The following is a 15,359-nucleotide window of genomic DNA, read 5'->3' on the forward strand; positions in this document are numbered from 1 at the left end:
GTTTTTCTTCTATATAATTCTAAAATAAATTCCTGTTTTAGTTTCAATGTTTACTACTTTGCTCACGGCAGAAGCTTTTTCATGGTTATAATGGCTTCATAATAACTACTTTCCTTACGGGACTTCAACTAAATAAATGTGTGGGGTGGTGGGGTAGGGTAGAAAAGGGAAATGATAATTTAAATATTGCAGGCAATTCTGATCACCATTGGGTAGACCCAATGAGCAGATCTGAGTGTGAAACAGGAATCTCACATTCATGTCACTGCTCTCAGTTCCTGCATGAGTAATCTCATGCTAACTAAACTGTGTAGGTTTTGTATTGAAAGATAAAAGACATATTTTTCATGAAACATGACCCTTATATCCATCTATATTTAAGCCAATTACTTTATTTGTTGGTCACTGAAAGAAATGTCAAACATTAGAGAAAAAACTGGTTGACTGAACTCACAGAAAAGGGGCATTATCAGTTATCTTTTCCTAAGGAACTTTCAAAGTTAATTCTGATTACTTGTAATTTTTTACTTCCACAATGGTCTAGAGCCTAATCTCATTCATCAGATGCAATTTCACTATTCTAGAAAACTGTGAATGACAGGAGTTATATTTGTCTGGTAACATGTAAACCCTGCTATTTTCTTTCTTCATAAAATATGAAAAAATATTAATATCAAATGTGTTCTAGATGACTTGAACAAAAGAACCACGAAGCTTCTTACTTTAAATAAGGTCTGGATCATTAGCTATATACACTGTTTTAAGAGAAAGTTGTTACTAAGTCAAAACTAAAGAGGAGCCAGAAGCCAAGATCATGCAATGGAGAATTTAAATAAGCTTTGTGAAGGAAAAAGTAGGAGCACAAAAAGAAATCTGCCAAGTCTTGGGGCACCTGAGTTAGTGAAGGTCCTGGAAAAGGTGGCAGCTGCTCGCTGGGTGGAGTACCAGCTGGAAGTTCAGTACCCACTGGCAGCACCTACAGACAATGAAGGGAAATTCAAGTCCATGAGAAAGACTACATACTGGCCAGTAAATCAACTAATTCAAATGCAGAAATATAAGAATAAAATATATCTATAGTTAAGGCATGATTGTCATCTGGCTTATATTCTGGTATCTATCTTAAATAAAGGACATTATAACCATGATACTATTATGGGGTTACTACTACATACTAATAAAATGAATAGTAAAATTTAGTGGAAGGTTATTCCCTAGGGAAAACAGAATCAAAGGCTGTATGGACATGAGAGGCACAGTTATTCTTGAGCCACTGTTTTAGTACAGTATCATCAGGCTTTTCCTAAAACAAAGACTTTTCCGAGAAAACAATTCAGAAATAACCAAGGGGCAGGTCTGATAACAAAAGTCATCAGAAATCTAACACTATAAAGCAATTTGTACAGAGCCTCTATTACTGGCCGACTATAAAAATAATTTTACAATCAATGGCAATGCAGAAAGATAAGTGAAGCACAGAATATAGTAGAAAAAACACAGCCTTGTTATTTGGAGAAGATCAGAGAGACTGAAGAGAGAATGAGAGGAAATCCACCATAGCGGAATTAGAAAACACATTTTAGTTAACTTATTCCTAGGATTAGATTCTTTTTCCCTGTATATGAAATTCATCACCAACTTCCAGTTTTTGTACACCCCAAATTGTACACCTGTGGAACTGAAGCAAAGCAGAAAATCTGCTTCATTCTCACTGAAACAAAGATCATTGTAAATTGCTATTACTATGTATAATTGCTAGCAGAAGCATTTAGCTTCCTTTTGGGATACAGATTTCTTTAGCTGGTGCCAATGAGGAAGGAACGTCTGTATTTTACCTGATTATTATATAGCCTTAGAAAATCATGTAATATAATTAACCCCCAAATCTTGCCATATTCCAAAAAAAGGAGGTCTCTTGTGTTCAATATATATATATCCTAAAATAATTTTCAACTTATTTAATAAACACTTAATGTCTACTATAGGCCAGGCCATCTTTATAACTACATTTCTAATTTGCAAGGCTGAGTTGAAAAAAGGCACTTACGGGGTTGGGGGAAAGAATAATCATATTTATCAAATTATTTCAAAACAAGAATCTTACTGGAGCTTTAGTTAAAGGTGGCTTTGATGGAGCAGTTCCAGCTTTCACTCCTGATGTAGTGCTGACTGGGGCGGACACATAGCTGACTGGGGTGGAAACTTGTCCAGGTGTGACCACTGGTATAACTGACAAACCAGTTGTCCCTAATGGCAAACTTGTTGGTGGTAAGCATGTACTTGTAGTAGAAGTCATGAGCTTGCTTGGTGCAACAGCAGTGGTTGGGATGCCTGGTGCGACAGTGGTCTCTACTACCAGTGATGTCTCCAGTGAGACAGATGCATGTTGGGCTCCAGATGAGCTGTGTTCACTAAAGAGAGACCGCAGCTTTTCCTCTAGAGTCTTTATGTCATCAATTCCAGGAGCCTTGGGCTGTGAGTCAGCATCTATTTCAGGACAGTGAGTGTGGGGCTGGTTGGGAAGTAAAGCTGGTTGAGGCTGACTATGAATTAGTGTCTGCTGCACAGCAGGCACACTGGCAACAGGTTGTACCAAAGGTGGGATACTAGGTACTTGGGGTAATAAAGGTGTAGAAGTAGGTCCTGCTGCTTGAGGAAGGACAGGAGTAGAAGCTACAGCTGATGGGGTGACCAAAGGATGCACCCCACCAGGCTGAGAAACAGAACTAGATAATCCTGCTCCAGGGGAGGAAGATGATGATGCAGACAGGGACAAAGCCAATCCAGTTGTACTGCTATGAGATGTTTTATCAAGTGAGTGTGCACTAACCACCACTGTTTCAGCTAGAGTAGGAGCAGAGGTGCTGCTGCTCAGCTGAAGAGGCAGCTGGGAAGCTATGCTCGGGAATGGAGTGGTGGCAGCAATGGATGTTAACGTGGCTACCCCAGAAGTACTGCCTGTTGCTTGTTGAGATACTACAGGTGGAGGCTTAGCACCTGAGACAGCAGCACTGCCCGCAGCAGAGGCTAACGTTGAAACTGGTATAGATGGCAAAGTGCCTATGCTAGAAACAACACTCCCAGATGTAGAAGCCTGAACTGGCTGGGATGTTGTTGATATTGAAACAACTGTAGGTATTGTAACGCTTGAAACCACAGTGGAAAATACTGGTGATTCAGATATAGGAGGTACAGGGAGACCACTTGACGGTATCACACCTGTGCAGGTGGCAACTCCACCAATCCTTTTTTCAGTGGGCACTGGAATCTCAGACTGAATTACTGATGTGGACATGTCATTAAGAGGGCTGCTAGTTGCAGGGGCTGATACTGAAGGTGTGGCTGCTGCTGTGGTTGGGACTGCAGCAATGCTACTCATGGAAGGAGGTACTACTGGAAATGTTGGTCCTGTATGACTGAAGTTGGGAGGTGCTGTATTGGGCCCTTCTGTCATTTGGGCATGTCTGAGTTCAGAAAACGCCTGTTGTAGGCTAAGGGATGAAGCAGAATGAGACAAGTTCATTCCAGCGCCATGGGATGTTGAGGCAGCAACTGCAAAGGAGAATACAAAATTCATAATCAGTCCATTTTAAAAGGGTAGATTCAAAATTGTCCTAACAATCTGTTTTTGGGTTACCAACACTGCCACATACCAAGAAGGTTTAAAACTCCTCCCGAGGAAATGACAGGCTTTTTCTAAAACAGCAGAGTAAAAGAGCAGTTTGATGAAAATAAGTTAGCTTGTATGAATATCTATTTCGAGGGTAAAAGAAAATTTAAAAAAATTTTCAAAAAAGAGAAAAAAGATAAAAAAAAGAGCAACCTCAAAGCATATACAATAGTCCTAAATGGAGAAACAAAACATATTACTGTATCTACGTATTATTTATTACACAAGCTGTATCTAGGGTGGCTGTCCTTTCTGGCTCTTGTTCTTTAATCCTCTGTATTCATCCTCTATTTTGCTCCTCCATGTTTGCCTGTTGATTATAATCTCAATTTTCTACTCTTCTTTATTGTCTATGTCCTCATTTGAATTACTGCTTGATGACCAAGCTTCCAATATAGCAGAGATGATATGGGATTGATAGAGGTTTGTGGTAGAAGCAATTCCTTACCCGTATCTGATATTTCACCAGTGAAAAGTTTTGATTCTCGTAATCGGCTTTCTGGCACAGGACTCACTATAAACCGTCTTCCAGCAGAATGAACAACTTGAGTTAAAGAACTGGTAGGAATGCCTGTAAAAAGAAACCATTTAACTGCATTATCTATATATTGTCACCAACATGAAGCTTTAAGATTTCATTAGTATAAAATTTCTTAGGTCAAAGCTAAAAGCAAACATGGAAAGGAAAGAAATTCACCTATTTGCTGTGGCATAGAAGATGCAGGAATTGGTTGTTTGAATTCTCCTTCCAATTTCTACAACAAACAAAAGTGACCAAATTCATTCTCATACACAATCTTTCCCCCCACCACCCCTAAACACAATCTTAAAGACTGGGCAAAGCAATTGGCCCCATGCAAAGAGGACATAAATATTTGGTAATTTTAGCCATTGATGTAATGTGGTATCATTGAACATGTTGCATGGCAAATTTAACACTATAGCAATATTTTAAATAAACAAAGCTTCACTATGGGAACTTACTTGAGAACCTGCAAAGCCATAGTCATCCTTTCCCTGTAGACTCTCCAATCCCTGGTCACCCTCTGGTTCCACACTGACGTCCTCGCTGAGCATTTCATCAGCTTTTTCAATAATTTCTCGTACTTGATCCACAAAGGACTCTCTCTCTATTGCTAAGATAAAGTCATTGTTCACCTGTAAAAGAAATGTGATGTCAGTCTGATTAGTAGAGTGTTATTCATGTTTTAAGTCATTCCAATTGCCACTTTTGTAACTTCTGCCCTATCTGCACACCACCTGTACTATTATTCATTGATATGTAAGTTAATTCTTCAACACTTAGACAGGTCCTAAACAAAAATATCTCTAAATCACAGGTTTGGTGTGCTAATTATATTCACGTTGAAATAAATACAGAACTGTCAAAACAGATAACAAAATATTGCACATTTGCTTAGGGCAGTGGTTATTAAAAAAGTACTAAAGCAAAATTTGGAACTCCAAATGCAGACATACCATAATTGTTGCTATCTCCTCAGGATTGTCACCATCTAAATCGAATTTGAATGTAACCATTTTCCGATTATGAGTCTCTAACTGACATTCTACTACCCGGTCCCCTTTATTTGAAACCTAAAAAGAAAAAAAAAGAAAAAGTACTTCATATCTCAGAAGTCATATTACATATTATTCCATTACTAAATTTGAGAAAGTAATGCAGATTATCACTTGAACTTAAGCCTGATGCTACCACCATTCCCTGAAGACTTGTTGGTATTTACCTCTTAAACTGGTAGCAAGAAAACATTAAGAAAATATTGGCCTTTGAGCTATTTCCTCATCTTCCACTGAAGGGTCTGGAAGGAGTGTAAAGTCTCTGTTCTACAAATTGAAACTTTTTCTAAAAGGTAGATAGTGCCTTACCATAAAAATATGGAATTTAACAGTATTATTTGGGTGATTAGAAAATTCTAAACTTTCATAACTATACCTGAGCCTTAGAAATATTTAAATGACATTAAGTAACTATATGAAACTCACACAGTAGCAATACTTACATTCAAAATTCTCAATTTTGGACGTGAGGACTTTTCATGACGAGAGCGACTTCTTACAGATTTTCGATAATGCCGTTTTGTAGTTCTCCCTTCATGCCTTCCACTGGATGATGGGACATTCTCATTGCCATCACTCATTCCTGAAGCAACATCTGAATGTGCACTTCGAAAAATAAAGTTCAGTGTTTAAAGGTTTGATGTTTTGAAGTTTTATACCACTTACCAGTTAAGGAAGGAGAATTTTACTTTTACATACCTGTCTATAGAAGAGACCAAAGTGGTAGGTTGTGACTGTGCCACTGGAAGTGGCTCTGGAGGAGCAACTTGAGAGACTCCCTGAGTACTCTGTAAATAGAAAGGATAATGGAAGTCTTGGCAGTAATACATTTTATTTATTATTCATCATCTCCAATAAGCTACACTTTTTTTTTCTTATCCCCCCCAAGTCCTAGAAGCACTAAATTTACTAGTAATTCTCAATATTCAGCATCTAAAGACAGTGGTCTTAAAATTCCAAAGGAAGTTTCTAAAGCTAAGTCTCGGTATAGACTGCATGGTGTGACATCAGCCGACATAGCTGCTAGGGAGTGAGAAAGTACAACTTGCATGCAGCCAGCATCTTCCTAGAAGTGTGCAACAGGACAGGCAGAGCAAAGTGCAAAGATGATTCCTATCTTTCTCCTAATAGGGCAAAAATGATTACTGGGAGCACAGCAGGATAAGATACTTTTATGACTGCCATGGCAAGAATTTGTGAAAGGATTAAGAATAATGACTAAAGTACTAGCTAGAGAAGTGAAGTGCTAATAGGGTTAATCTTCTCCAAGGCACACTCACTTCCCAACAGAACAGCCAGTGGCAACAAGGCCCCCACAATGGCATTTCATTCTGCTGGAAGAAAAAGTCATTTAGAAGTTAGTTTGAAAATAGTCTCCACATGAGTTCTAAACAGGGGAACCTTATGTTTCTTCTTTGTCATTTTTATCCCATTGTGTGTGTGTGTGTGTGTGTGTGTGTGTGTGTGTGTGTGTGTTTTATATATAAACATGCAGTAATTCCATTTACCTCCAGAGCTGCTTGCTGGGAGGATGTAGTGGGGGCTTGTTGTGCTAAACTCACTGCTGGCTGAGACACTTGAACCTGTCCTCCTATACTGCCCACAGGAACCAAAAGGTTTGATTCCACAAAAGGCTGCACCACTGTAGGAAAGTAACCCGGTGTAGCCAGTGCTTCTGTCGGCATGGGAGGGGATAGGACTGTAGAAGGGATGCAAACAGAAGCCACGCTGGAAGTGGGAGCAATATTTGAATCTCCTGGGTATTGTGGTGGCAGTCGAGGTGGGAAGCCCTGTGACAGAAATGAGGAAGGTGAGTTAGTGCAGGTTGGGACATCAAATTAGCAAAACAGCAAGACATGCACAAAAAACCAACCAACCAACCAAACAAACCAACAAAAAAACCCAACAAAAAACGAAAGCACATAGTAAAGAAGAATAGTAGTAGTCCCATCTCTTTCTAATAATTTAAAGAAGATTTAAAGATGATTCTTGAAATGAAATGGTATACTGGTTTCAATTTAGGGGACGGGACTCTACAACTACACTTTAAATTACTGGTTTTTCTCCTCTTTCAGATTTAAATAGGAGGAACAAACTAATTCCTTCTAGAAAAATATCAGTTTTCTAGCCAATCTAAAGTGGGAGAATGCAAACACTCTTCAAGGTAATCATTCTAGTCATATCAAGACAGGCTAATCTGAAGCTTTTTATTGGTACCATGTTGGCAACTCTATTTACCTTACCTATAAAAAAAAAGTAGCCTGATGTACTTACTCTCTTATTAGCCATATCTAGCATTTAGTCAGCTTACATCAAATATTGAGAGAACCATCTTCCTCCAAGGAAGTGTCTTGAGAAAAATGGAAATGAATCATTCAACATTACTATCCTATCTTTTCTCTGAATTTTACTGTATTAGCTTCTCTAGTTGAGATCAGCTACACTTTTGTTACTGCTAGTTATTTTGACACTCAACTATTAGGTTTTCAAGTCCTTGATGGTTTACTATTAGAACCAAACCCTCTGGTGCCCTCCTTTTTGCTAGCCAAAACAATACCTGGTACAGAACATCTCCAGAGGGAAGTGGAACCTCAGCAGCTTGTCCAAGGTTAGCTGGTATTCCCATGGACTGAACTGCTGGTTGCAGGAGCTGTGGGTGAACCTGACTTGGCAGCTGAGTCACAGGCTGCAGAAGGGTTGGAAGCTGACTAGGAACCGCAGTTGGTCCCCCTGGGATCGCAGCTGCCGTAGCAGATGAGGCCAAGGTGAGCAGAGGCTGATTAACGCCAGCTGCCATTGTAATGGGAAGGGATGAGAAACCTGTCTGAGCCGCAGACACATGAGGAGTTGATATGGGAATTTGAGAGACAGGATACTGGGGGTGTAAGGAAGTAGAGAGTGGCTGTCCCAGAGGGAGGAAATGAGCACCAGAGTGGACTGGAACAACTGAGGGTTGTGTCGCAACTGGGATCTGAGGTTCGCCTTGGATAGCTGGTACTGGCTGGGAAACTGGAAGCTGGGAAGGTAAAGAAAAACAAAACAGACAGACTTAAAAAAAAAAAAGAAAAGAAAAGAAAAGAAAAAAGCAAGGCTGCCAAAAGCAAGATTAATGTGTTAGCCAAAAAGAAGGAAAAAAAAACCAAAAACCCAAACCTGCATACATTAGTTTAAGTTAATGTGCCACACAAGAATAGGGAAAGGATAACAGGAGACAGAGAGGCTGACAGACCGGCTGTTTCAAATCTTTTGTTGTAGGAAATTTTACTAATGTTTCATCGTTCAACAATAAAAGAAGACACGAAAGCAGAGTTTGTTTTTTTACAGCTCTATTTAGACATATTTCACATACCCTAATCCATTGGTATATTTGTTGTCACTACATCTATGACTATTATAGTAGTTACTGAAATTCAAATGAAATTCCTTCTTACTGGAATTAGATTTCAATCTGTATTGCTTCTACAATTCTTTATTTTTTGCTTCTACAATTCTTAAGTCTAACACTGGCCAATGAAAGTAGGTATGAGTACCATATTTCACTGACTCTAGGATGGAATCATCCCTCTCTACCACCTGGTCATTTTAACTTTGTGAAACTAAGATGTATCTTACAATTAATGGTGTGTCAGTACTTGGTTACATAACATAATGGTGCATTTGACAACTGACAGTATCTCAGATGCGATGAAATACGACAGAAACAATACATTGTGCCAAAATACAAGGACAACAAGCCCCAACGTTAAAGTTTAAAATAGGTCATCCAGTAGAATATACCTTCAAAAGGGCACTTTTCAAGTGATTCAAAGGACGACTCAGAACAACAGAACATGATTCCATAAAAGGGGTTTTTATGACTTACTGTCAGTAGGCAATGAAAGAGGAAAAAAATGCATAAATCTGCATGAAAAATACAGCATAGTTGTAAACCTAGAATAATTAGATATAGCTAACTCAATTCTAGAAAATGTCATAGGTTCAGTTACCAAAGCACTGTTACTTAACCCACCAGTTCTAATACTTGTCCAACTGACTTCAGACTGATAAACCTAAAAGTTAAGAATTTTTGGATTGTGAATGCTGTCAGTATGTACCTATTTACATTAACTAATTCATGTGCACAAAAGGAACAATTGTCAATTCATTTTTGTGGTGAAAATAACCAACTTTGGTATTTCAACATTAGAGAAGAGAGAAGCCTATCCATGAGAAAATACAAGTTACATGGAGATTCCATTTAGCATCTATTTAGAAATGAAGAGCTACCTGTTTTCCAGATGATACTTGAGGCAAGACCTGCGGAGTCTGAGACTGACTAACTGGCTGTGCAGTAGTGGCCTCACTGGAGGTTGATGTCTGTGGAAGTGAATACTGCACTGTCTGTTGAGGAGGGGCAGTCTGCTGTACTCCCTGCTGCTGAAAATAAAGTACAATTATTCAGTTTTGTTTCAAGTCATTAATAGCATGATTCTAAGGAAGTACGTTTGCTTAAAGCCTTCTGTATCTATAAATGACAATATTAGTAATCAAGACATACACAAACCCAAATTCATCAATTCCCCTTCACACATTTCTTTTTCCTCTGGTGTTCTTTATTTGTGATGGTACCAAGAAGAGCAATTAACCAATGTTTCAGAATTTGAGTCACTACTGGTTCTTCACCTATCATCCCCCTTACCCCAACAGTAGGTCATTCATAAAGATCTTTAGATAACATATCCAAATAGGTCCTCTCTCCTCTAATATCTCCTTCTGGTTTTTCCCATTTTTTTGATATCTGTTCTTACTTTGGTCTTATATTAAGCAAATCCAATCTCTTCCCTTTAAGCTCTTTCTCTCATTGTATTTTTGCAACCGTGTAATTAATTTGCTTGAAGAATAGCTCTGATTACAGCCACAAAATAGAAAAACACTGAATGTGGAATTTTAGCTTTACCATTTACTAGTTGTAATACCTTAGAGACTGCTCATTTTACTGCCAAAAAGATACTTCCTTCTTTGAAAACAAGGACACAATCACTCAATTCAAAGCAGGGCAAAGGAATGAGTGACATTTAGGAATCAACCACATCTTAGGCATTCTGGTTTAATACATCTAAACTTAATGTATGGTACATAATTGTACTCCCAATACTAAATTTTGTAATAAGTTAATGGCCCCCTCTGGCCTAACAAAAATCTGAACTTCACAAATGACTTTCAAGACTCTCTAATGTCTCTAAGTAATTTAAAATTGTTTTGGTTAACACAAAACAACAGCTGCTTGTAATAAAAATTTTTAACCAACGTATCAGATCGTTAAGTTAAATGAAATATCCTAACGCCGTTTCTCTAGAGGCAACCACTATCAATGGTTTGGTCATCACCTTTATGGATTTTTTTCTATATATAACTGGTCATTTACACACAATTACATATTGAAATAAAAGCATGTTCATTCTATAAATACAGTTCTCTAACATGCTATTTTCATTTAACTTATCAATGGCATCAATATCCTAATGATGAACATTTTGGTTGATTTTTTTTGATACTTAAAATAATGCTACAACCAGTAGCTTTACATATGTCCTGGTCTATACAACTAACTAGATACTGCTGGTAAAAAGATATACTATTTGTTTATAAGTATATGTATACATAAAAACTTGAGATTTAACTGACATATAATGATTTAATATAGGTGTATGTTGTGAAATGATCACCAGAAGAAACCTACTTAACATCTATCACCACACAGTTACAGTTTTTTTCTTGTAATGAGAACTTTTAAATTTTAAGATCTACTCTTTTAGTAACTTTCAAATGTACAATACCATAGCAATTGTAGTCACTATGCTACACACTGCATTCCCAAGACTTACTTATTTTTATTTGTTTTATATATATTATGATCCTGACCACCTTAATGAACATCCTAGATTTTGTTAGGTGATAATCTGTAAATATTTTTGTTCTCTTGATACTTATTTCTTACTTTGTTCTCACTGTATCAATTAAAATCACCCCCCAAAATGCTGACACACAATGATGACAATAGTAGTGTTTGTTTTTTTCTTGTTTCTGATAATGTATTCTTATTTTAACTTAAATCAGGAACAACTGGCTACTGATTATATAACATTTATTTTCAAAAACTAATAAGATATATCTATCCAAATATAAGGCAACTCTGATTATAAAATAATTTTCCATATTTTCACCGAGAAAGGAGAATAAAAAACTAGAGAATCTTTTTGGTCAACTTGAATATATTTTAACTGTAAGGAATTCACACTGAAACGTCTACCATTATCTGAGTCATTAATTTACATCTCTAAATAAGATGGCACACTTACATAAATATATTAACATATATTTACTTACATATATTAACTTATATATTATATATATGTTATATATTAACTTATATATAATATAATATATTAATATTGCTCCGCCTTCCTCATTCAAACTCTTCCCACATAATAAACCAGTCTCTTTATCTTCACTGGAGCTATACTACAAAGGCTCTAGTTTTCTGGAGCATAGTATAATACTTTCCCTGTAAGTTGTGTAAAATTTTCAGTGACAAGCATCATAAATAGCATTAGGACAGCTGGATTTTTTTGCTTTTGTCATAACTTATAGGTTCATATTCATGTAATCTTTATATTACCTCCTTACAGTGACCTTTGAATAAGTTGTTCACAATGACAATAGAACCTGGAATAGTGAAGTTGCTCCCTTAAGAATAAGGACCAAATCTGTATTTAATTTCTTAGCTTTTATTTTAAAACCAGTTCTGTCAGATGTTGTCTATATACATCTCCAACTACATATACTTATTTTAAGGTCCTTACAAGCACATGTTTTCACCAGTTTTATTTTATTCCATTAACATTTTTTTGCTTATTGTTCAAAATAAAGGAGAGTGAAAGCCCATAATGTGCAAATATGATAAAAATTTCAATATGTTGATTTCCTTCTTTACTAAGAGAAAGGGAAAAGTTTGAGGAAAAAAATATACCACTTTACAGATGAGCATATGCTTAGTTCTCTCTCACTTCTATCAATGCAGAACCAAGCTTACATCAAGATGTGGATTCAATCAACTTTTTTATGAACCTATACCTTTACTTACTTGTGTTCTAGCTAGACTGAACTAAAGGTTTCTGTTCTCACAGTTTTCTATCTTTGTTGTTTTCTACCTTGCTTATACTGACCGCCCCCCCCCCCCCCCACCACTTTGGCCTAGAACACTCTTTATTCTTACATGGGTTTAACTCACAATCAGAGTTCAGTTCAAATGCTATCTCTTTCATAAAGCCTTCTTGGTATTCCCCTCCCTGCTTGAAAGAGATACAATTTCTCTCCTTTGGTGGCATAATTGGATGCAGTTAAGTGGTGAGTTGTGGAGTCAGACTACTTGGATTTAAATTCTGTTTCTACCTCTTATAAGCTGTGTAAGCTTGGATAAATTACTCATCTTCTCCAGATCTTACCTTAGCTCTCCCATCTGCACAATGAAAATAATGACAGTATACTTACAGGGTTCATACAAGGATTAAATAAAAATACAGGTAAAATGCTTTGCACATTGTATATAATCTTAACTATTACGCTTATTTGTTTTGTAGGAGTTGACATATATGTTTACTAGATTACTTAGGCTCTTTGAAAGTAGTCATATCTGATCCATCTTGACCCTCAGTGCCTATCTAGCACATGGTCCTTGGGAGCATGAACTCAGGAAAAAAAATCTGTTTAATTACTGGTATGTGTGTATGTGTGTGTGTGTGTGTGTGTGTGTGTGTGTGTGTGTGTGAGTGAGAGAGAGAGAGAGAGAGAGAGAGAGAGAGAGAACTGTTGAGAAATAACAGTTTTATAGACATGTACCATCACTCTGCTTAAAATAAGAGTGAGAGGCACATATGCCAATTATACCTTAGAATATTTAGGGAGAAGTGGCACCCCTGGGTAGGCCAGGAATAGATGGTCATCTTTTTGTGCACAATCTCACTGGCTAATAAACAACACTTCAGCCAAATAGGTATTGTTTAGCACAGCAACTTGGAAACATGTTTTGTATAAACCTGCCTCATGAAACCAGTTCAAATAGCCTATACAAACTATGTACTATCTATTGAATAAGGAAGGGTGCTTGATGGAAAAAATGTTCATGAGCCTCAGTTGAACACAAAGTTAAGAAATACCTGAAGATTCAATGGAAGAAATAATAATAATAAGAAATAATAATATTAGTAGTAGTATAAAAATTAATCATAAAATAAAATATAAAATTATTATTGGCTCTATTATTATTATTATTTTACTTATTTATTTATTTATTTATTGAGCTATAAGAGAGTGAGCGTGAGTGGGGGAGAGGGGCAGTGGGAGAGAGCAAGAATCTTAAGCAGGCTCCATACTCAGTGCAGAACCCGACACAGAGCTCGATCCCATGACTATGGGATCATGACCTGAGCCAAAATCAAGAGTCAGATGCTTAAATGACTGAGACACCCAGGTGCCCCTGTAACAAATTATTAAGTAAGGTGGTTTATGGCATACATGGCAAAGAGCTACTAAGTTTTCTAGTAGGAGGAAGCTATTTTTGGAACCTCATTAAGATACACATACCACTAGAAGGGACTCTTGATCAAAACATGAAAAAAGCAATCCCTTATTGGTTACAGTCCAGAAACCCATGGAATAAAGTAAATTTCAGCTAAAGGACATTTCCCTTCTCACTCTAATAAAATTAGAGATATGGTTTCTGAAGGTAGGGTTGGAAACCGACAGTATAAAAAAATGAAACTCACATCTAAAAATAAACTCCACCCATATAGTACAGAGACAGAGCTTATAACCTTTAAAAAAAAAAAAAAAATGAAATCCCAGTAGCTGAAACAAATAAATGCAGATTCTTGAGTACCTCTCCAGAATCATAAGTCCCTGCAGAACTTTAATGTAGAAAAAAAACCTATTCTAGAAATGTTGAATTCTGGCTTATAATTTTTAGTTCTATCCACTTACTGGCTATGCGACCCTGAAAAAATTAAGTATTCTAGACTGCATATACTTATATAATTTGAGGGCCCAATTTTATGATTCTATTTAAGTATCATCCTCTATGTAACATAATTCACAAAATAAAAGTATCTACAAAAAGCATCACTGACACATAAATTTTGATTGTATTACAGCCATATTTAGCTACATTTTTTCCCAGAAGAGTCAACTACCTAAATTCTTTTAACCTGACCATTTATGGAATTGTCCTCCCTTTACCCCCACATATTTTTCTTACTAATAAACTGAATGGTTTGTTTCATTATCTTCATTTGCTAGTAAGTATACATATTATATGCCCACATATAATATACATAACAAATTCCTTTGGAGAAGGAAGAACACAGCAAGCACTTAAATTTACTCAGGTTTATTGGTGTTGGCCTGTGTCCAAAGATAAACAAAGTAGGAGTGGAACCTGATAGCGCTTCTGCCCTCAAAACAGCTTCATGTAATTTTTAATTTGTATTTTCATTAAAGGTTGTTAATAGAACTAAAATACAATTTGTTAAGGTTGGCAAATTGTCACTACTCAAATTTAACTAATTATATACAGATTCATCTACTTGTCTGAAAGAAAAAGCAGGAGCAAGACAAAGCATATGATTACCAGCCTTTAAATTCTGTAGACAGGGCTGTTTGTTGGTCACCAAGTAAATGTACATATAACCAAACTAATCCTGTACAAGGAACAACTAATTTAAACTAGTATCAAATGACTATATGATTACATGCTAGCCTGGAAGGAGACCATCTGTAATAAAAATTAAAAGCTTTGTTTAAAAAAATTAATAGAGGGGTGCCTGGGTGGCTTTGTTGGTTAGGCATCTGACTTCGGCTCAGGTCATGATCTCATAGTTCATGAGTTCGAGCCCCGACAGCTTGGAGCCTGGAGTTTGCTTCAGATTAGGTGTCTCCCTCCCTCTCTCTGTCCTTCCCCTATTCATGCTCTGTCTCTTGTTCTCTCTCTCAAAACTAAATAAACATTAAAAATACAATACAATACAATACAATATTAATAGAAACAGAAACCCATTTATGACTTGGTAGCTGGGAA

General features: G+C 36.8%; 1 protein-coding gene across 7 annotated transcripts in view; it reads right to left on the minus strand.

Annotated features, from left to right (window-relative positions):
• The window catches only part of WNK1 (WNK lysine deficient protein kinase 1), a 161,705-nt gene that overhangs the window by 19,683 nt on the left and 126,663 nt on the right, over positions 1-15,359 (minus strand). For 2 of the 7 annotated variants that reach the window (XM_047867953.1, XM_047867949.1), the window contains 10 exons: positions 9,515-9,664; positions 6,757-7,038; positions 5,948-6,036; positions 5,692-5,854; positions 5,150-5,266; positions 4,655-4,828; positions 4,368-4,425; positions 4,119-4,241; positions 2,105-3,552; positions 893-976 (listed from right to left, as the gene is read on the minus strand). In XM_047867953.1, the coding sequence (XP_047723909.1) occupies positions 893-976; positions 2,105-3,552; positions 4,119-4,241; positions 4,368-4,425; positions 4,655-4,828; positions 5,150-5,266; positions 5,692-5,854; positions 5,948-6,036; positions 6,757-7,038; positions 9,515-9,664 (2,688 nt within the window). Of the gene's footprint in view, positions 1-892; positions 977-2,104; positions 3,553-4,118; positions 4,242-4,367; positions 4,426-4,654; positions 4,829-5,149; positions 5,267-5,691; positions 5,855-5,947; positions 6,037-6,756; positions 7,039-7,805; positions 8,265-9,514; positions 9,665-15,359 lie in introns of all 7 variants that reach the window. The other 5 variants (XM_047867947.1, XM_047867946.1, XM_047867948.1 and 2 more) reach the window with 5 other exon arrangements.

The sequence above is a fragment of the Prionailurus viverrinus genome, chromosome B4 (assembly GCF_022837055.1).
Source record: "Prionailurus viverrinus isolate Anna chromosome B4, UM_Priviv_1.0, whole genome shotgun sequence".
Lineage (NCBI taxonomy): Eukaryota > Metazoa > Chordata > Mammalia > Carnivora > Felidae > Prionailurus > Prionailurus viverrinus.